General features: G+C 38.5%; 1 protein-coding gene across 2 annotated transcripts in view; it reads left to right on the top strand.

Annotated features, from left to right (window-relative positions):
- Nucleotides 1-23,930, top strand: part of letm1.S (leucine zipper-EF-hand containing transmembrane protein 1 S homeolog) — a 41,278-nt gene that overhangs the window by 8,045 nt on the left and 9,303 nt on the right. For both annotated transcript variants that reach the window (XM_018243005.2, XM_018243004.2), the window contains exons 3-8: nt 4,679-5,129; nt 10,014-10,157; nt 13,108-13,245; nt 15,177-15,380; nt 17,565-17,684; nt 19,263-19,394. In XM_018243005.2, coding sequence (XP_018098494.1) covers nt 4,679-5,129; nt 10,014-10,157; nt 13,108-13,245; nt 15,177-15,380; nt 17,565-17,684; nt 19,263-19,394 — 1,189 coding nt within the window. The remainder of the gene's footprint in view (nt 1-4,678; nt 5,130-10,013; nt 10,158-13,107; nt 13,246-15,176; nt 15,381-17,564; nt 17,685-19,262; nt 19,395-23,930) is intronic.

Here is a 23,930-nt window from a genome sequence, read left to right as displayed (position 1 = left end):
TGTTCTAGGCAGCCACAGGGAATTGATGAGGTCACTGGAGTTATTTGGCACCATGAAAAAAATCACTTTGGGCCCCTAAACTTTGGGGGGGGGGACATTTTTCATAAACATTTATTAAAAATGATTAGTAGGCCTATATGGACCCCTATAGTGTAGTTCCTACTGTACCAGCCCAATGCAACCACAGCCCTTTAGCAGTAAAGATCTGTGTCTCCAAAGATGCCCCAGAAGTTACCCCATCTTCTTTTCTGCTGATTCACTGCACATGCTCTGTGCTGCTGTCACTTACTGAGCTTAGGAACCCACTCACAATATACAGTACACATAGAATAGAAATGTCACAATATAAGGCTGATTAGTAATTAATACACATAATTACTACATGGCAGCACAGAAACCAGTGCAATTAGCATCAGAATTGAATAATCAGCAAACCTGTAGCACCAGCTTATATTACAGCCAGGGAAGCTCATTTTCTGCTGGATAATTAGTGACGAGCCCTAAGCTTAGCTTCTCAACAGCCAATCAGAGCCCACTGAGCATGTGAGTGTCACAGACACTTTCCAAGATGGTGACCCCCTGTGACAAGTTTGAAGTCCTGGATCATTAATACTATAGAGATGTTGAAGCTTTAAAATGGCTCAATAAGTTCAGTAAATAAAGTGTCATTTCTAGCCATATTCATTTTTAGGGTTTAGTTCTCCTTTAGCTAGGTTTCTGTACTACTAGTTACAGCCAGTCCCCATTTAGAAACAATAAAACCTATTTTAGGCAACTACAAAGAACAGCTGCTAATCCTCCCAAATGACTTGAACAAACGGTGCACTTTATCTTTGGAGATATACAGTGGTGTGAAAAACTATTTGCCCCCTTCCTGATTTCTTATTCTTTTGCATGTTTGTCACACAAAATGTTTCTGATCATCAAACACATTTAACTATTAGTCAAAGATAACACAAGTAAACACAAAATGCAGTTTTTAAATGAGGGTTTTTATTATTTAGGGAGAAAAGAAATCCAAACCTGTGTGAAAAAGTAATTGCCCCCTGAACCTAATAACTGGTTGGGCCACCCTTAGCAGCAATAACTGCAATCAAGCGTTTGCGATAACTTGCAACGAGTCTTTTACAGCGCTCTGGAGGAATTTTCGCCCACTCATCTTTGCAGAATTGTTGTAATTCCGCTTTATTTGAGGGTTTTCTAGCATGAACCGCCTTTTTAAGGTCATGCCACAACATCTCAATAGGATTCAGGTCAGGACTTTGACTAGGCCACTCCAAAGTCTTCATTTTGTTTTTCTTCAGCCATTCAGAGGTGGATTTGCTGGTGTGTTTTGGGTCATTGTCCTGCTGCAGCACCCAAGATCGCTTCAGCTTGAGTTGAAGAACAGATGGCCGGACATTCTCCTTCAGGATTTTTTGGTAGACAGTAGAATTCATGGTTCCATCTATCACAGCAAGTCTTCCAGGTCCTGAAGCAGCAAAACAACCCCAGACCATCACACTACCACCACCATATTTTACTGTTGGTATTATGTTCTTTTTCTGAAATGCTGTGTTACTTTTACGCCAGATGTAACGGGACGCGCACCTTCCAAAAAGTTCAACTTTTGTCTCGTCGGTCCACAAGGTATTTTCCCAAAAGTCTTGGCAATCATTGAGATGTTTTTTAGCAAAATTGAGACGAGCCTTAATGATCTTTTTGCTTAAAAGTGGTTTGCGCCTTGGAAATCTGCCATGCAGGCCGTTTTTGCCCAGTCTCTTTCTTATGGTGGAGTCGTGAACACTGACCTTAATTGAGGCAATGAGGCCTGCAGTTCTTTAGATGTTGTCCTGGGGTCTTTTGTGGCCTCTCGGATGAGTTGTCTCTGCGCTCTTGGGGTAATTTTGGTCGGCCGGCCTCTCCTGGGAAGGTTCACCACTGTTCCATGTTTTTGCCATTTGTGGATAATGGCTCTCACTGTGGTTCGCTGGAGTCCCAAAGCTTTAGAAATGGCTTTATAACCTTTGAAATTGAACTGAAATTGATAAACCACAGTTAAGTTATTTTTTAACAAGGGGGGCAATCACTTTTTCACACAGGCCCATGTAGATTTTGAGTTTTTTTTCTCCCTTAATAACGTAAACCTTCATTTAAAAACTGCATTTTGTGTTCAATTATGTTATCTTTGACTAATAGTTAACGGTTTTTCATGAGCAGAAACATTTAAGTGTGACAAACATGCAAAAGAATAAGAAATCAGGAAGGGGGCAAATAGTTTTTCACACCACTGTATATAAACGGCAGGACACTTCAAGATTATGACATTCAAACACATGAGGGATATAGTTGGAACGCTGTGTTGGTGTTTGACTCCTTGAATATTTGGGGTTCCAGTACGACACTAGCGAACCAGTGACATGCTGTATAATTTAAATTATGCTCACAGGTTTTGTATCCATACAGGATTGTTAGGGATACTCATTGTTTGCCATTAGGCTAGAATCCAAGATGGTGGGACATTGTAGGAACGCTCTGTTGGTCAGTGTCCCCTGATATGATCTGAGGTTCCAGCACCACAGATGCGAACCAGTTCCCCCATATGTGCATTGATAATGGAGCAGATGCTTTCTGCGGCTCCAGGCATGGATTAAAATATTGGTCCGGAGGAGGTACAATGATGGAAGCGGGTTGCTGAGTAAGTTTGTGCCCTGACTGCATCCGGGTGATATCACTGGCGAACTAGTCGCTATAGGCGTGAGGTATCAGGTGGTGCATAGATATTGTTAAATGATGGCAGTGTAATAGCCCGATGGCACAAATTAGATTTTTAGAAGGCGCACACCCAATTTCAATTTAATAGTGAGGTGCTTGTCCCATGAAGACCGCCCATATAAAGTCTCCAAAAAATAGTCAAACAAAAGTTAAATATAGGGACTGCACACTCAAATTTAAAAGGCAAAATTTTATTACATTTACAAAAAATACACTCATGTTTAGCTATGGCCCAGTATTGGCCCTACGCGTTTCGACCACAAAGGTGGTCTTCATCAGGGGAAAAATCCATAAAGTATTAGAAAAAGAATAAAAGGCAGGGCCTTCCTTTTATTCTTTTTCTAATACCTTATGGATTTTGCCCCTGATGAAGACCACCTTTGTGGTCGAAACGCGTAGGGCCAATACTGGGCCATAGCTAAACATGTGAGTGTATTTTTTGTAAATGTAATAGCCCGATGGCAGTCATTGTGAACGGGATGGGATCCGCACATGACCCGAAGCGAGTATGTCCTGACCTTGTGCGACTAGAGTTCCTTATTGATTTTTGACTGTTAGATGCTTCATCTTTTGGGATGGCATGGATAGAGAAGTAGTAGGTCTGTGATGCGGCACAGTGAGCCTCGGGTTGAAATGGAAAATGAGCCTATGCTTTGTACTCTATGATTACCGTAATTAATATGTTATTTTTAGATATATTGAAACTTTGTTGCCTGATGGATATATGCAATTGATATTGTAATGCACTTTATGCACTTAATTGATCAGATTAGCTTTATAAATCACAGAATATCATATAGTTACTGGTGTTTTTTGTTTATTTGGTTTACACACGTATATAGTTCCTGAAATATTTTTGGCACTTTATGAATGTACATATTACACGAACTTTTAATATTTTTTAGACATTTTTGTAATCTCACCGCTGCAATCATTTTTAGGGGTGTATATCTGGGACTTGGTATGGATGATAGGCATGGATGATAGGCATGGATGTAATTCGCGGTTTATCTAGTTTAGTGGTGTTTTGGATCGCACAGGGTTTTAGTAATCAGACACTGATGGATTGGAGGTGTGTGCACTGGGTGAGATGAACTAGCCTCATTGGTAAAAGGGATCCTGTCATCAGAAAACGTTTTTTTCAAAACACATCAGTTAATAGTGCTACTATTCTATAGAATTCTGCACTGAAATCCATTTCTCAAAAGAGCAAACATATTTTTTTATATTCAATTTTGAAATCTGACATGGGGCTAGACATTTTGTCAATTTCCCAGCTGCCCCTGGTCATGTGACTTTTGCCTGCACTTTAGGAGAAAAATGATTTCTGGCAAGCTGCTGTTTTTCCTTCTCAATGTAACTGAATGTGTCTCAGTGGGACATGGGTTTTTACTATTGAGTGTTGCTCTTAGATCTACCAGGCAGCTGTTATCTTGTGTTAGGGAGCTGTTATCTGGTTACCTTCCCATTGTTCTTTTGTTTGGCTCCTGGGGGGGGGGTGATATCACTCCAACTTGCAGTAAAGAGTGATTGAAGTTTATCAGAGCACAAGTCACATGACTTGGGGCAGCTGGGAAATTGACAATATGTCTAGCCCCATGTCAGATTTCAAAATTGAATATAAAAAAATCAGTTTGCTCTTTTGAGAATTGGATTTCAGTGCAGTATTCTGCTGGAGCAGCACTATTAACTGATTTATTTTGAAAAAAAATTATTTTCCTATGACAGTATCCCTTTAAGGGTTTTAAACTGGTATTGTATTGCATTTTTTCACTTTGAGAAAGGTTGGTGTTGGCATTTTAATAAAGTAACTCTATATCAGAACCCTATTAATTAAGAAATTATTGAGATTGATTTGATGCAGCAGCCCCTGCTGATTAGTTTCCTGCTGACTATTACGCTCATTCTTCTTTTTTCCCATTAGAACTGCTTGTTTTAGAAGTTGCACTGCTGCCCATCCAGTTTATGTTGCCTCAAGGAGAGGGGACAATGGACTTCTATGGACTGACACATCTGAAAGACGCTACTATAAGTCCCCCAGTTCTGCAACTTCATGGACGGCACTTAAAACAGGACCATGGGACCTATCCGTCCGCAACTTGCACTTGTCGCGACCACTTTTAGACGATTCTGTGGTAGAAAAGTCACTGAAGTCATTAAAGGACAAAAATAAAAAGCTGGAAGAAGGAGGCCCCGTATACAGCCCCATCAGCGAAGTGGAAACTGTAAAGAAATCTCTGGGACAAAAGGTCATAGATGAAGTAAAACACTATTATCATGGCTTCCGACTCTTGTGGATAGATACTAAAATAGCAGCGAGAATGCTCAGCCAGATTCTCAATGGGCATGCCATGTCACGCAGAGAGAGGCGGCAGGTACGAATACATTGCTTTTTGTAATATGCCAGAATGAATCTTTTTTCTTTTTTTTTTTTTTGCGAAAATTGAACTAGAAGTTGTCTCCTATAAAAATCAGTGGAAAATGTGGGTAAGAGATGGGGGCTCATTTTTTAAATTGGCTGCTAAGGCACCTGCATCCTGTGGCGGCAATATGTCAAGGTTAATGATCATTTATGCAAAATAAAATGATTATACAGGTATGGGATCTATTATCCGCAAACCCATTGTCCAGAAAGCTCTGAATTAGCCTGTCCCATAGACTCCATTTTATGCAAATAATCCAAATTTTTAAATTTAGCGTGTACTCGATGGATTATTCTTATGGTCCGTAAATCAGATAAATGCAGATGATCTTGTGAAGCATGCGTCTTGTTCTGCTGCTATATGCAGTGCCTCAGGTCATGTAATTACGTTTTTTTGCTAATTACAACTTTAAAGTTGGAATTAGCAAAAAAACTTAATCACGTGACCTGAGGCACTTAGTATTGTAGTAGAACAAGACTCGCACACGCTGCATAATATCATCTGAATTTATCTGATTTATGGACCATAAGAATAATCCATCTGAAACCATATTTGCCCAGGGTAACACTTAGGCTGGGGGGAGGAGGGAGGGGGGTCTATGTAGGGTAGGGGGGTAGGGTTTTTTTTTTTTAACTTTTGGGTTTGCTTCTCCTTTAAGGTAAACTATATGTTCAGTACATAATTAAGAGGACATTAAAGGAACAGTTCAGTGTGAAAATAAAAACTGTGTAAAATAAAAAAATGATCTAATATTGTTAGTTAGGCAAAAATGTAATGTATAAAGGCTGGAGTGACTGGATGTGTAACATAATAGCCAGAACACTACTTCCTGCTTTTCAGCTCTCTAACTCTGAGTTAGTCAGTGACTGGAAGGGAGGCCACATGGGACATAACTGTTCAGTGAGTTTGCAATTGATCCTCAGCATTCAGCTCAGATTCAAAAGCAACAGTTATGTCCCACATGCCCCCCCCTCCTCAAGTCACTGATTGGTTACTGCCTGGTAACCAATCAGTGGAAACCAAGAGAGCTGCAAAGCAGGAAGTAGTGTTCTGGCTATTATGTTACACATCCAGTCACTTCAGCCTTTATACACTAACTATATTAGAAACATTTTTTATTTTGCACAGCCTATCTGTTTACCCAGTTTTTATTTTTATACTGAACTGTTCCTTTAAGAGACAGCTTCTAACTGTAACAGGTTTGAGAAAAAAAACCTGCAGGAAAGGAGCTGACTCATGAAAGTAAATGTAAATCACAGCAATATTAACTTGTCACACTTGTTGGGCAAAGTCTACTGTTGAGCTGCTGTTCCCCAGTGTATTTGTAGAGACATTATGTGGCCGGATACTGTACAGTACTGTCCCCATTAGTATCTCATTAACAAGCCTTAGCAGACAGGGCTTTCCTTTCTTTTCTAATGACCAGAAGTCCCAGACAGCTGCTGGTACTATATTTATACCTAGATTTCATTGTGATCTAATGATCTTATTAGTATCTCCTACAGAGCAGATAAAGCCTCTTACACAAAACGTCACTGATGGTTGGAAACTACTTTACTACATTAACTACTTTCATCTGCTTAGTTAATGTAGTTTATCTGGAAGCGATCACACACGAGCGCAGACATGCGTATGTGCTCGGGACCTGGAGTTTTCCGGATAACGAATATTTCCGTAATTTGGATCTTCATAACTTAAGTCTACTATAAAATCAAGTAAACATTAAATAAACCCAATAGGCTGGTTTTGCTTCCAATAAGGATTAATTGTTTCTTAGTTGGGATCAAGTACAAGGTATTGTTTTATTATTAGAGAAAAGGGAAATCATTTTTATAAATTTAGATTTGATTATAATGGAGTCTATGGAAGATGGCCTTTTTTGTAATTTGGAGCATTCTGGATAATGGGTATCCGGATAACGGATCCCATACCTGTATAGTCAAAAAACTGACACAGCACTTAAAGTTATAAATTCAAAGATTCTAGTATATTTGAACTAGGCATGCACCGAATCCACTATCTTGGATTCGGCTGAATCCTTCGCAAAAGATTCTGCCGAATACCAATCCGAATCCTAATTTACGTATGCAAACTTCCATGTTTTGTGACAAAAAGTCACGAGATTTCCCTCCCGCCCCTAATTTGCATATGCAAAATAGGATTTGGTTCGGCCAGGCAGAAGGATTCGGCCGAATCCAAATCTTGCTGAACAAGGCCAAATACCATACCATAGCACATAGGGCGACTTTCAGGGTACTCAGACCCCTTCCTAAAGCCAAGGGCACAAGTAGCAATAACAAACATTAGCAGACATGAGCTTATACATAGTTGTCCCATACTGAACTATACCGCACCGCCTCACCTTTTCTATGACTCTCCTGCCTGGTGCTGCAGTTCTCCCTAGACGGTCGGCACACGTCAGTCAAACACAAGAAGAGTATTGGACGAGAGTTGCACAAACACCATATTTGTTTCAGGTGGGGAGCTTACCCCTTTTGTTGTAACCACCTGAGCATCAACGTTTCAGAGTTTTTTTTTTTGTTTTTTTTTAACCCTCCCTTCATCAGGATTCAATCAAAAGTGCTACCATAACATTTATGGGCAGATTTATCAAGGTTCAAAGTAAAAATTTTAATTTTTGAGGTTTTTTTTATGGCCAAAACTCAAATTCAATTTGATTTTTTTTTTTAGAATTCAAATTCGATTTTATCATACACTGGCCCTTTAAGAATTTGACTATTTGCCACCTTAAACCTGCCGAATGTTGTTTTAGCCTATGGAGGACATCCTGGGACCAATTTTTGGAGTTGTTTGCAGCCTTCCTGACATTTGAGTATTTTTTTTGGAGAAAATTCGATTCGAGTTTGTGGGTCGATCCTATTCACCCAAGTTCCAAAAATTCAATTTCATGGGAGTTTTAAATAACTCCCATGAACTCGAAATTCGACCCTTGATAAATCTGCCCCCTAAAGGCGATTTAAAGGAACAGTAACACCAAAAAATAAGTGTTTTAAAGTAAGGCCGAACGATCGGATCATAATGGATCTGATACAGGTGGTCGGATGGCAGGACCGCATACACTCATAGATGCGGCCGCTATCCGACAGGATTTTTAACCCTCCCGATCGAGATCTGCCTGACTTTCGGGCAGATATTGATTGGGAAAGCCCGTTGGATGGCCCCACACACGGGCCAATAAGCTGCCGACTCGGTCTGTCAGCAGGTTTTATCGGCCCGTGTATGGGGGCCTTTACTCTTTTATATCCTCTGTTTTAGTTTCCGTTTTAGAATTTCTGATGACACTTTTATGTTCATTTAGTCTAATTTTAACCAGGTTGGCTTTAACATGTATATGACACTTTTTTTTAAAATTTGGCACCATTATGACAAGTCTTTAAACTATAAGTTACCATATATATATATATATATATATATATATATATATATATATATATATATATATATATATATATATATATATATATATATATATATATATATATATATATATATATGTCATGCTTTTGACATTTTTACAATTTATTAAGAACTGTGTATTTACGGTCGCTTTGGTGAATTCCCCCTATGGAGTTGCCAGGCCATGGCACACACACAATCTTATCACTGCTACTTGTGACAGCTATCACAATAATGCAACTGACTGCTATCTTGCTATATATTTACAGTAAATAATTAAAAGACAAGACTTCAGTTTTTCTGCCTGGAACTGTTCTGGACACGGTGACTTGTGAATTAGACAATATGAAAGCTTCATCCCAGCCAGCAGAAAAATAAATCATTACAACCCCAATCTGTCCTATGGGAGCTGTTATCCAGAATGCTCAGGAACTAGGGTTCTCTGGACAATGGATCTTTCCATAATTTGGATCTTCTTTCTACTAGAACATCATGTAAACATTAAAGACGAATATTGCAAAAAAGAAAATTTAATATAAGCTTCCTCATACTGAAATAAGAAACGTTCTAAATGCAGGTATGGGATCCGTTATCCAGAAACCCCTTATCCAGAAAGCTCTGAGTTACGGAAAGCCAGTCTCCCACAGACGAGCATTCTGGATAACAGATCCCATACCTGTACAATCACTTAAATATTCTGCATTGTTTCTGGAATAATCAAGTTTATCTTCACTATTCTTCTCTCAGCATCTGTTTCTCTTCATTCTCTCTTCATGCAGCAGTTGGGTGTCAGATATTCATTGACAGTTAGATCTAATATATCTTATAGGGAGGCTCCTTTCCTACCAGATGAATGAAGAAGAAACAGATTCTGAGAGAGGAATAGTGAATATAAACTTCATTATTTCAGAATTTTTAATTGATTGTATTTAAAAAGTTTTTTGTGAGTATGCTGAAGCTTATATTAAATTTCCGCGATAGTTCCCCTTTAAATAAACCCAATAGGCTGGTTTTGCTTCCAATAAGGATTAATTATATTTTAGTTGGGATCAAGTACAAGCTACTGTTTTATTATTACACAGAAAAAGGAAATCACTATTTAAAATCTGAACTATTTGATTATAATGGAGTCTATGAGAGACGGCTTTTCCGTAATTTGGAGCTTTATGGATAATGGATCCCATCCCTGTCTTTGAATTGGGACAGTGTTTATAAGTCCTAAGGCGTCTTGCATTACAGGGATTGTAACATGCAAAAAATACTCCTAAAAAAATCTTTTTATTCAATGAATTTACGACTGACATGCTGTTTTGAGCGTACAGTGTGTCTCTTGATCACGTTAGTTGTTGGTTCAAGTTCCCCTTTGATCAGCCCCCCCCAGTAACAACTGTGATTGATAGTACATTTTCTTTCCTATAGTTCCTGAGGATATGCGCTGACCTTTTTCGGCTTGTTCCGTTCCTCGTCTTTGTTATCGTGCCCTTCATGGAGTTCCTGCTTCCAGTTGCATTGAAGCTGTTCCCGAATATGCTGCCTTCAACCTTTGAAACATTCTCCAAAAAGGTAACCGGACCAGTTGAACCATACTCCGATGTATAAAAAAAAAAAAGGGGGGGGGATGAAAAAAAAGGAGCTACAATGCAGTTCATTGGAACTTTTATGAATTTTGTGAAGGAGTTGAAACATTGCTGCTTTCTAAAGGTTGATGTACATGGCATATATTCATATGTATTATTATTGTATTATTGTTATTAAAATAGTACACTTTACTCACAGCAATCCTGGATAATCGCACAAAATTGTGGCACAAGAATGCATTTTTGCTCGATTACCTGGGATAGCCGCATTGGATCCAGAAGGGCAGGTCCTTTCAGGTACTTTGTTGCTTGCAGGAGAGAAGTCCCATGTGTGACAAAGAACCATGTCCAGTAAAGATTTTTGCACATACTCTGTGCTGCTGTCACTTACTGAGCTTAGGGACCCACTTTATATATAATTCTGCCTCAATAGCTTCTATGCTGTATGTAACCTCACTGTAACCCCCTAAGCTCAGTTTCTCAACTGCAGCCCAGAGCACACTGAGCATGTGCAGTGCCACCGACATACAAAAGATTGGCTTCATTTACATAATAGGGCTGATTTTGGCAGTATGGTGGCTAAGTAGGTAGCCCTTCTGCTTGAGCATTGCAAAGAGATTCTATGATTTCCCTCTGTCTGTGTTGTTGAGAGAGAGATAGGGACTAGTGATGTGCGGGCTGGCCCAATACCCGCGGGCCCTGCAGGTTTTCCCGCTGATCGGGCGGATTCGGGCCGACCTTGTACCCCTCTTTCTGGGTCGTGGGCGTGTGTGGGTTGAGCTATTCTGGCTGCACTCCCAGCCTGCAACCTTACAAATGCCAGCTTCCGACTTCTGGTTTAACTTTTATAGATGCGTGCCCTACCCCTTTTGTGACATCATCGGTGGGGCGGCACGGGTCTATAAAAGGAAACCGGAAGTCGGGTGCTGGTGGAGGCATGGCGAGTTGGGTAAATCCCGACCCGCACATCACTAATAGGGACATTGGGCAGGGACTGCTGTGAGTGATGTATAATATCTGTAACGTTCTAGGGAATATATTGGTTCTCTATAAATAACTGTTATAATAATAAAAACCTCTGGTCTGATACCATAAGTTAAAGTGGATCTATTGCAATAATAAGAAAATTATATTATCATAAATATGTGTGTGTGTATATATCGATCTGGTAACCGGCACAACTCGTCTAATAGTAAAGGTTGCCTGGGTGCAACAAGCCCAAAATTATAGATGTAGAGAAAAGTAAAAGCTTGCACTCACAGGTTCTTCTTTTTCTAATAAACATTGTACGTAGCCGTTTGAGGTCACAGGGTCGTCGTCTCCTGGGGGTAGACGGGTGCACAGCAGTATTGGAGTCCACACAAAACTGGCTGGTAATGTGCAACTGGCTGCAACCAGTTTTATTTGTCTGGTTGGCAGGAAGACATGAATCAAAATAAACAAAAATGAAAATAAAACCTTGCCTGTCCGTCACTATCTAAACAATTAGCTCCTAACTAACTAGGTGAGGATCTAACATCCAGCACCTAACAGAAACCAGTATTTGTGGCACAGCACATACTCGCATGAATATGTCTCTCTCACAGGCCTGCACTGCCTGCTCTTTTCCCCAGGATCCCTTCCCTACTTAAGGAGAGAGAACAACTATTCCTCTCTCAGGTGTTGGGCAAACCCGGACTGTCCATCTGGAATCGGATCCCGCCCAACACTCAACACTCTCGTAAACTGGGTCCTTTTCCCCGGCTATTACAGCTAGCCACAGACCCGTGAAAAAATGAACATTTACCTGGTTGCTTAAAAACAGTGACAGAAATCTGGATGATACATATACCCCTTCGACCAATTTCCCAGCATTTCTGTTACAACACCTTTATTTTCTTTAAGACCTGTGAGTGCAAGCTTTTACTCTACGCAACCTGTCTCTTTTCATTCTGCAGTAGGTGGAGTCCGTTTTTGATTGACAGGCCTAATACTTCCTTTAGGGGGGGGTTGCACCCTTAAAGTGGAACTATTGCAAAAAGAAAATTTAATATAACCTTCATCATAATAAAATAAGAAACTTTCTATATACAATCAATTAAATATTCTGCATTGTTTCTGAAATAATCAAGTTTATATTCACTATCCCTCTCTCTTCATTCTGTCTTCATGCAGCAGTTGGGTGTCAGATATTCATTGAACATTAGATCCAATTTATCTTAGAGGGGGGGGGCTCCTTTCCTAGCAGATGAATTAGAGCTCAGTCAAATAACTGATTCCAGTACAAACAAAATCTAACAAAATAACTGCCTTTTGCACAAATCCTGCATGTAGAGAGACATGATGTCTGGTGATTTTAGAGTGAGCTCTAATACATCTTCTAGTCAAAAGGAGCCCCCCTATAAGATATATTGGATCTAACTGTCAATGAATATCTGACACCCAACTGCTGCATGAAGAGAGAATGAAGAGAAACAGATGCTGAGAGAGGAATAGTGAAAATAAACTTGATTATTTCAGAAAATGTACAGAATTTTTAATTGATTGTATTTAGAAAGTTTCTTATTTCAGTATGCTGAAGCTTATATTACATTTTCTTTTTCTTGATTGTTTCCCCTGTAACCTAGGTGCGCACTCTCTGACCCAGACCTCAGCACAAAGAGTGACCGTTTTCTCACTCTCCACAAGCTAACTTGATTATTTCTTAAACAGTACAGAATTTAAAATTTATTGTATTTAGAAAGTGTCTTATTTCAGTGAGATGAAGCTTATATTTAATTTCCATTTTCACGATTGTTCCCCTTTAAGTATATACAGTATAGCAATTCTAGCCATCATCTTGTATTGGCTTTATATCTATTAAATGCTCTTTCAAACGTTGATATTTTTATCTGCAAACTATCTTATTCCATTTTATACTGCTTTTCATAATTAACACTACTTTTCTGTGCCCCTAGGAGGAGAGATTGAAGAAGGAGCTCCGAGTTAAGCTGGAACTGGCCAAATTCTTGCAGGATACAATAGAGGAAATTGCACTGAGGAATAAAGCTGCCAAAGGGGACGTCGCCGCTGAGTTTTCAACTTTTTTCCAAAAGGTAAATCAGTTCAGTTCAGAGTGGAGAGTGTATTGCATGGGCCCTTATTGAATGACTCCTCCATGTAACAGAAATTATACATTTATAAAAAGCTTTTCTTTTTTGTGGCTAAATGTTATACTGTGGGCGGCTGAGGACTTGCAGGGGGCAATGTATGGCGCAATAAGCAGTGGCATAACTACCGTGGGAATACGAAAACGAATTTTCGGATCGTTCCCATTCCATCAAATTTTAGACGTTCACATTTTTCAGAAATAACCTTCTATTCAAGTTGTACATTCGAAATTTTTTAGAGTAAAGAAAAATTCACATGAATTTCGACCTTTGATAAATCTGCCCATAGAAGTTGATGTGTTTATGCTTCTTTTTTTCATAAGAAAACCCTTTCCTACTCTTGTCAACGAAATGCCATTATCAGGAGATTAAAGCCTAATGATGATGGGCTGTAACAAGCAAATGTGCCTTATGTGAGGTCTGTTGTTCACAATACTAAAGGTCATTCACAGGCAGGAGAAAATATGTGGGTGCGGCCTTGTTGATAAGCTATTACGACTAGTTTTTCATTATTCATCTTGATGGTGGCTGACGTTACTTTGTTTTTTAGCCTTTTCCCATTGGAAATAGTAGCAGTACACCAATATACATGAATATAATCAAAATAGTAGTTGATATCTTAAAGGGATACCAACTGTTTTTTTCAAAACACATCAGTTAATAGTGCTGCTCCAGCAGAATTCTGCACTGAAATCCATTTCTCAAAAGAACAAGCAGATTTTTTTATATTCAATTTTGAAATCTGACATGGGGCTAGACATATTGTCAATTTCCCTAAGCTTAGCTTCTCAACAGCCAATCAGAGCCCACTGAGCATGTGAGTGTCACAGACACTTTCCAAGATGGTGACCCCCTGTGACAAGTTTGAAGTCCTGGATCATTGCTGCTATTGACAAGCTGAAACTTTAGCCTCGTGCAATAAGTTTAGTATATAAAATTTGGATTATTTTTATTAAACAAGTGGGTTATAATAGGAGGAGCAATTTATTGTACTTCTCTGCTGACTGAAATTAAAAAAATACTTTGTATGAGATCAATGTTCTCCAATTTTGGGTCATTTGTTACAATCAACAGGTATAATGAAGATGTAATTTACTCCGAAATAACTAATATACATTGCCCCCAATTATATAGGATTTAGTGGGCTCATAGGGGCACATTTACTATTGGTCGAATATCGAGGGTTAATTAACCCTCGATATTTGACCCTCGAAGTTAAATCCTTCGACTTCAATATTCGAAGTCGAAGGATTTAGCACAATTCCTACGATCGGAAAAAAATTGTTCGAACGATTAAATCCTTCGAATGGAACGTGTCGAAGGATTTTAATCCATCGATGGAACGACTTTCTATCGATCCCAAATTGGCTAGAATGCCTATGGGGACCTTCCCCATAGGCTAACATTGGTGCTCGGTAGGTTTTAGGTGGCGAAGTATGTGGTCGAAGTTTTTTTAAAGAGACAGTACTTCGACTATCGAATAGTCTAACGATTTTTAGTTCAAATCGTTTGATTCGAAGGTCGAAGTAGCCAATTCAATGGTCGAAGTAGCCAAAAAAATACTTCAAAATTCGAAGTATTTTTTATTCTAATCCTTCACTCGAGCTAAGTAAATGTGCCCCATAGTGTTCGTAGTTTTCATAGAAATGGGAAATACCTAGGGATGCACCAAAACCTATATTTTGGATTCAGCCGAACCAAATCCGAATTTGCATATGCAAATTAGGATTCGTAGTTGGTTCAGCTGGGCAGAAGGATTCTGCCGAATCCGAATCCCTAACCAAACCCTGGATTCAGTGCATCCCTAGAAACAAGTGTCATAGACATAAGGGATCAGGTTCCTGATCTACTTGAACAAAATCTTGTGTTTGTTTCAGATCCGGAGCACCGGAGAAAGGCCCAGCAATGAGGAGATTGTCCGCTTCTCCAAGCTGTTTGAGGATGAACTGACCCTGGATAATCTGACCAGACCACAACTAGTGGCTCTCTGTAAACTCCTGGAACTGCAGTCAATCGGAACCAACAACTTCCTTCGCTTTCAGCTCACCATGAAACTGAGATCCGTTAAAGCGGACGACAAAGTAAATAGATAACGCTTTGTTTTATTTTCCCCCAACAGTGTTTGCAGGCCAAATAGTTGCAGCATACATTCTGTATAAGTAAAGCCCCCTTTTAATGCAGCAAATGGGATTTGCTGTTATTACATTGTATGAATATGAGCTTTTTATATTTTCCTGTTTTAAAGGGCAACTCTACCCAAGAAAAAAATACAATAAAAGAAAATTTTATACAACTTTACATTGTACTTAAATTAAAAAAAAAAAAGTTTGTTTTTGAATGTACTTTCTATTGAAACAGAATATCTCTTTCTTGGAGCGGCACTTTTGTATCATTAGTTTTATGGTGTTTAAAGGGGTTGTTCACCTACAAACACTTTTTCCAGTTTAGTTGGTTTCAGACAGTTCACCAGAAAGAGACATTTTTTCCAATTACTTTCTATTTTCTATTTGTGACTGTTTTTCTAAAATTGAAGTGTAAAGTTACATTTTTTCACCTTCTAAAGCAGCTCTGGGTGTGGGGGGGGGGGATCGCCGACTCTTTAGGGCAGAGACACGCTTGGAGATTCGGGGAGATAAATCGCCAGTGGGATGGCACTCTGAGCGCTTTGTTTTCCGAAGTCACCTGAAGTTGCCTCACAAGGAATCTTTGGGCGACTTCGGAAAACAACGCGCTCCAAGTGCCATCCCGCTGGCGATTTGCATTCTAGTTGGCGGGAAGGCAGTTCAGGGAGATTAGTCGCCCCGAAGAAGAGGCGATTCATTGCTGGGTGACTAAATCTCCCTGTATTTCCATGTGTGTATCTGCTCTTAAGCGCCCTGCGACTAATCGCCCCTTCTTCGGGGCAACTGATCTCCTCGAACTGCCTTCCCGCTGACTAGAAAGTAAATCGCTGGCGTAAAGGCAGTTCGGGGTGATTAGTTGCCCCGAAGAAGAGGAGTTTTGTCGTTGGGCGACTAACCTCCCCGAATCTGAGCGTGTCTCTGCTCTTAACTGTTCTAAATTGATACATTTAGTTGGTACATTTGTTGTCTTTGTCCCTGCTGAGCAGAATCCCTGAGTTTCATTAAAGGATAAGTAAACCTTTAAAATAAATTAATGTAAACTTGACAAGAGTGCTATTCTAAGCACTTTTCTAATTTACATTCATTATTTATTTTCTTTTAATTCCAAGTAGAACCTCAATTTTACATCTCCTGATTTTAAGTTTTCCCTCATTTTACATCGTTGTTTTGTGGTCCCACCTATATATTATGCATAATACATTTCCCAGATTTCACATTTTCCTGGATTTTACACCATTTTTTTCTGGTCCCCCGAAAAACTTCTTTGTCAACTTGGTGGTCAGACTGGAGGGAAACTGACCAGCAGGTGGCGCTGTTGTAACTAAATTCATTCATATTAACAGTACATGTATCCCCTAATGTCTTGGAATAAAAACAAAATAAATAATGAATGTGCATTGCAAAAGTGCTTAGAATAGCACTCTCATTAATTTTACATTCACTTGTTTAAAGGTTTACTTATCCTTTAAAGGGTAAGTAAACCTTTAAAACAAGTGAATATAAAATTGATGAGAGTGCTGTTCTAAGCTCTTTTGTCTTTTACATCCATTATTTATTATATTATATATATATAATATAATATTATATATTATTTATTTTCTTTTTATTCCAAGACATTACTATATATTTATTCCAAGACTACTATATAATATATATATAATATAATATATATATATATATATATATATATATATATATATATATATATATATATATATATATATATATATATATATATATATATATATATAATAAATATATATATATATATATATAATAAATATATATATATATATATATATATATATCTATATCTCAAAAGCAAATTAATAGTGATTTATTCAAAGTTTGGTTCAGTTTTTTAAAGTAACTTTTTGGATCTTCTTTACAGTTTGAGAAAAAGCTCGGTGTGCCAACATATGTCCTTGCAACTCTAAGAGCAAACAAAAGCCACATTTTTATTAGTGTACTTTATCATGTTTCTTGGGCACCTATAGGGTTTTTGCTATAAGATGTTTTCACTATTGCGTGTCCCACCATGTACTAGCTAAACCATTGGAGAGTTTTATTTTCATCCTGTATAACTTACGTATGGCTTGATATACTGCTGTCACTTACCTGTGTTGTATTTGTGTGACTTAGCTCATAGCTGAGGAAGGGCTGGATTCCCTGACGGTAACAGAACTGCAAGCAGCATGTCGTGCCAGAGGAATGAGAGCACTCGGGGTCACAGAAGAGAGACTCAAGGAACAACTTAAGCAGGTCAGTGTCAATGGGGAGCTTAATGTGTCATTTAATGAGACTTATTTATAGTGTTGCTAAATTGCACAGTACGCTTGTCCATATACAGGCAATCAGCACAGAGTTTTGATCAGACTGCTGCAGGTTTAGCTAATTTAACTTTAAACCACTCATTTAGATCATAAAAATAGCTCCGTGGGCATATCACACAAAATAACTGTTTGACCAGTGGGTCAGCTGGTCAGTTATTTTGCGTGAGCGCATAAGTAGTTATACACATAGTTATATTAATAGTACAGGTATCAGTTATCCGGAAACCCGCTATCCAGAAAGTTCCGAATTATAGAACCCATAGATTCCATTATAATCAAATTATCCAAATTTTAAAAAATGATTTTCTTTTTCTCTGTAACAGTAACAGTAGCTTGTACTTGATCCCAACCAAGATATAATTTAATTCTTATTGGAGTCAAAACCAACCTATTGGGTTTATTTAATGTTTACATGATTTTCTAGTAGAGTTAATGTATGAAGAACCAAATTAAAGAAAGATCTGTTATCCGGAAAACCCCAGGATTCTGGATAACAGGTCCCATACCTGTACCTTGTACTTAATTCCAACTGAGATATCATTAATCCTCATTGGAAGCAAAACCAGCCTATTGGGTTTATTTAATGTTTATATGTTTTTGTAGTAGACTTAATGTATGAAGATCCAAATTACGGAAAGATCTGTTATCTGCAAAACCCCAGGTCCCGAGCATTCTGGATAACGGGTCCCATACTTGTACCTTCTACTTGATCCCAAATAAGATCTAATTAATCCTTATTGGAAGCAAAACCAGCCTATTGGGTTTATTTAATGTTTTAATGATTAGAGTTAATGTATGAAGAACCAAATTAAAGAAAGATCTGTTATCCGGAAAACCCCAGGATTCTGGATAACAGGTCCCATACCTGTACCTTGTACTTAATCCCAACTGAGATATCATTAATCCTTATTGGAAGCAAAACCAGCCTATTGGGTTTATTTAATGTTTATATGATTTTCTAGTAGACTTAAGGTATGAAGATCCAAATTACAGAAAGACCTGTTATCTGGAAAACCCCAGGTCCAGCGCAGTGTGTGTGTGTGTGTGTACATATACACGCACACACATATATACATAAATATTCCTGGTCTTTACTTTATAGTTGGTGACTTTTAAACGGCCATTCAATCACATAATTTCTCAATGGGGGTTATGTAATAAAAGGCACTAAGTTTGCCCAGGAGCAGCAACCAATCAGCAGGCAGCCTTTACTGGTCACCAGTTTAAAAGCAAACCTCTTATTGGTTGCTATTAGTCACTGCTCCTGTGCAAACTTAGTGCGTTTGATTACATATGGGGGTTTGTGTTACTCAGAAGTGATTGGCTGTGGTGATGTTGAACAAGGAGCCTTATTTATTTGTTTTTATTCATTGGGGCGGACACTGGTGGCTCCATTTTCATAAAGTGAAATTTTTACAATATCATACACATGACTATTCCCATTGGTGAAGCTCACAGTCTGCTGCCAGAGAGATTGCTGAAATTCATGTTCTCTGTTCTGTTCTAGTGGCTGGAGCTACACCTGGATCAGGAAATTCCTACATCGTTGCTCCTTTTATCCCGAGCTTTGTATCTGCCCGACACACTGTCACCAGCCGATCAGCTCAAATCAACACTACAGACTTTGCCGGAAAGTGTGGTATGTACCTCAGCTCTCTTCATTGTTATATTACTCCCCTTTTGTCATGTTGTGTCGGGGCTACAGCTTAGCAATTGTTCAACTAAGGCAAGATGGTATCAGGAATGGTACTGAAAGGGGCAGCTTTATTAAAGCAGAAGGAAAGGCTAAAACTAAGTAAGCTTTATCAGAAAGGTCTATATAAATACACCAGTAAATCCTCAAAGTAATGCTGCTCTGAGTCCTCTGTCAAAAGAAACACAACATTTCTTTCCTTCTATTGTGTACTCATGGGCTTCTGTATCAGACTTACTGTTTTCAGCTTAAACCTCCAGGGCTTGGGCTTGAGCATGCTCAGTTTGCTCCTCTCTCCCCCTTCCTCCTCCCCTGCTGTAATCTGAGCCCAGAGCTATGAGTGAGCAGGGAGAGACTCAGACAGGAAGTGATGTCACAACAAGCTAATATGGCAGCTGTATCCTAAAAAAACAGAGGGAGCTTCTAGAGCTTTTTACTCAGGTTTCTGCAGAATAAATATAGTGTTATAGCTTGCACTATTGTGGCTAATATATTGACAATAAACTGCTTTGGTAGCTTTCCTTCTCCTTTAAGAGTCAAAATGAAAATTCAAATTAGAATTTTGAAAAAAAAAAATCAAATTGTGAATTATCCAATCTCGATTTGAGTTTTAATTCAAATTTCGAGATTTAATAATAATCTGGCCCTTTAAGAACTCAAATTAGACTATTCGCCTCCTAAAACTGCCGAATTGCTGTATAAGTCAATGGGAGAGGTCCAGGGGTCAGTTTGGTGATGTTTTCGGTGAAAAAAACTCGAGTTTTTTTAAATTCAAATCGAGTTTTTCTAATTCAAATCAAATTCGATTTGAGTTTTGGGGCCGATTCAATTTGTCCGAGCTAAGAAAATTCGATTTTATTAATAAACTTCGATTGGTAGAATTTATAATTTATGGGAATTTTAAAACCCTAACATGAATTCGAAATTCGACCCTTGATAAATGTGCCTCAAAGGGTCAAATAGTAAATTCGAATTCTCGATTTTTTTTTTTAGCTGTCAAAATTCACACATTCATATTTTAATTCCCTAATGGATGGGGGCAGCCATTCAAAGAAAAAAAAGGCTCAGGTTACACAGCAGATAAGCTCTGTAGAACATAATGGTGTTATCCGTTATCCACTATTTATCCTGTGCCATATAGTCTTTTTTAAATTTCCACCATTGCTACACAGCAGCTTGTTTAAATAAACTATAGTAGTGTTTCTGAAGCAAACACATCAGTTTAACCAGTGCAGGGCAATAGTACTATTTGCATTACTTTAAAACACTTTTATTTTTTGGTGTTACTGTTCCTTTGAATAAAGACTTTTTCCAGTTACTTTCTAATTGTGGCAGTTTTTCTAATATTGAAATATAAAGTTTAATTTTTCACCTTCTAAAGCAGCTCGGGGGGGGGGGGAGTCGCCGACTCAACAGTTTTAAACTGATCCATTTAATTAATACATTTTTTATCTTTGTCCTTGAGTTTTATTAAGGGCAGCTGTTAGAATTAATACAACAGTTGCAGATGCTGCTGAGAAATGTATCAATTAATTCTATCAGTTAAAGGACCAGTAACATAAATAAGAAATTACTTAGCGATTCTCTGCACGCGCTCCTCTTCAGAAACGGTGACAGGGCGACGATCCATCGTGCAGTGCTCGATTTCTCCTCCCTAGCTATCTCCTATAGAAGGCAGGGAGGAGAAATCGAACGCCGCATAATGGATAGTCACCCTGTCGCCGTTTCTGAAGAGGAGCGCATGCAGAGAATCGCTAAGTAATTTCTTAATAAAAGCTTTGCGATTTAAAAGTTAAAACTGTCTTGGTTTGTTTGTTTTTTTTTTTTTTTTGTTAAAAAGAAACTATTTTTTTGTAAAAATGTTTTTATGTTACCGGTCCTTTAATGAAGTAAATTGTAATAGTTCAGAATCTGCTCCTGGATCACTGAGCTGCCAGAGATGGGAACATTTAGAGGCACATTTACCAAAGGTCGAATTTCAAATCCATGTGAGTTTTAAAAAAAACTCCCCTTAACTCCCATAAATTCGAAATTCAACCAATCAAAATTTATTAAAATTACATTTCTACAACTCGGATGAATTAGATCGACTTAAAAACTAGAATCAAATTCAATTCGAATTTAAAAAACTATATTTTTCCTTCCTAAAAATCTTGAATGTTCAGCAGGGCTTCAATCAACTCCAAATTGATCCCTGGACCTCTCCCATTGACTTAAACAGCAATTCGGCATGTTGTAAGTGGCGAAAAGTCAAATTCGAGTTCTTAAAGGGCCAGAGCATGATAAATCTCTAAAATCAAATTCGTATTATTATAAAAAAATCAATTCAGATTTCAATAACTCCTTAGTCGAATTTGGCAGTTTTGACCATTAAAACAACTTGAAAATTTGACCCTTGATAAATCTGCCCCTTAAACTAAAATTTTGGTAAAACGATTATAAAATAAAAGATGGAAAGCAGTTGAAAAAAGTATTTTTCCTGTGAACAATCTGAAAACAACTGAACTGCAAAAAATGTTTGGAAGGTGAACAACCCCGTTAATGTTTACATAATTTTTAGCAGGATAAATCACATCTATTTATTCACATCAGACAACTACTTCACATAAACACAGCTTTTGAGATAAAGTCTATGGATACTAGTGAGTTGGCTAAGTATAAAAGGAAATCCTGTGCTTGTGCAGTAACAAAGAAAGGCCCCATTGATACTGTGACTATATATTACTCTTACAAACTTCAGTTCAGTTTTAAGTTTTCCACCTCTGTGAGTTATAGTTTCCTTTCTGGCTCAGCAATGCTGTGAGCTGCAGTGTTCCCTGTATTATGTGTAATATAGAAGCTATTCATCTGGAAGGTTCTGGGTGCATGCCCAATCAGCAGTGAGCATCAGGGTGTCAGCTTGGGACTGCAATGACAGTTTAGTCCTTAGACATAATCATGTGGAGAAGCAGTTCTCAGATGAGATCATTATTCCTGCGTAATAAAGACTTATAAAGAAGATTTTACTGATCTACAGTGCTGCCTGAAAGTTTGTGAACCTGTTAAAGTGGACCGGTCACCCGGACACACAAATCCGTATAACAATCCCGTTTCAAATTAAACATGAAATCCAATTTCTATTTTTTATTAACGCATTCATAGCTGTTGTAAGCTCATTTAAAAATTTCAGCTGTCAATCAAATATTGTCTGCTCTTCACCGTTTAATTGTGAAGCCAGGGCATGGGGAATGGACATCAGGTCCCCCATTCTGGTGCACAAACAAGATTCTGAGATGATACAAGACTTGTCTTAATAACAGTGTCCACAGAATGGCTCCTGCCTGCTTGCTATAATTATGAAATACCAGACTGAAGGAAACAAGATTCAATTAACTTATATAGTGTAATTAAAGTTCATTTTGATTGACTAATGTGATAAAATAGGATTTTATATAATTTTTTTGGGTAACAGGTCCCCTTTAAAGGAGAAAGAAAGTCTTCTTCCACTTTGGGGTGCTAAATGTTAGGCACCCCCAAGTGATTGTATTTACTTACCTGAAACCCCGAGCCGGTGCTCCTATCAGCAGAAAACTGCACCAGCCCGGGGTTATGCCAGTGAACACCACGGAGTGATCCTCTTCCGGCTTCTTCTTTCTTCAAATTTCCCGGGGCAGACGCATGGGCAGTAGAACGAAATAGCGACTTTTTAGTTAATGTTCGACTTTTCACTCTAATGCGCACGTGCAGCCGCACAAAGAAAGAAGAAGTCAGAAGAAGATCTCTCCGTGGTGCTCACTGAAATAACCCCGGGCTGGTGCCGTTTCTGCTGATAGGGGTTCAGGTAAGTAAATACATTCACTTGGGTGTGCCTAACATTTGGCACCCCCAAGTGGAAGAAGACTTTCCTTCTCTTTTAAAAAGTTTTTTTTGCCTTGTTTTCGTTTTATTTTAATTTTTTTTGCTTTTGTATGTTTTATTCCTTCTTTGTACTGGCAGTTTTAAAACTGCTGCACAGCCAGAAAATTTGCTGTGGAAGAAATGCAATGTGGAGGGGAAAAAAACCTCTGAATTAGAGCCTGAATGGCTAAAGAAAATAAAGACAATAAAAAAAAAAATATTCTGGATGACTGAATGAAGCTCTTAGGGTCTTCCTTAGCACATCATACATCCTGAACCCCTTTCTGAAGCCAAGATGGAGAATAATGGCTGTTATAAGTAAAGGGTTGAGTGACAGAAATAAAAGCTACCCGGATCCCACCCTAATTCCCGCTCACCCCCCCATGTGGTCCTCCCCCTGTAGCTTTCCTTTGGACGACCCCACTACTGTTGGAGAGAAGAGCAGGCAGTGTGGGGAAGATGAAGACAACATGGTTCCAAGGCTCAGGATGACGTGCTGGTCTCTTTCTGTGACTGTGCGACTGGATTTCTCTGCACTCCCTTTTGATTTTCCACATCTCCCAAGTGTTTCTTAACTATTTTGCAGACGTGGGTCAGGGCACGGCC

Source organism: Xenopus laevis, chromosome 1S (genome assembly GCF_017654675.1).
Source record: "Xenopus laevis strain J_2021 chromosome 1S, Xenopus_laevis_v10.1, whole genome shotgun sequence".
NCBI lineage: Eukaryota > Metazoa > Chordata > Amphibia > Anura > Pipidae > Xenopus > Xenopus laevis.
Note: the sequence above shows the minus strand (reverse complement) of the source record. Positions and strands in the feature narration are given on the sequence as shown.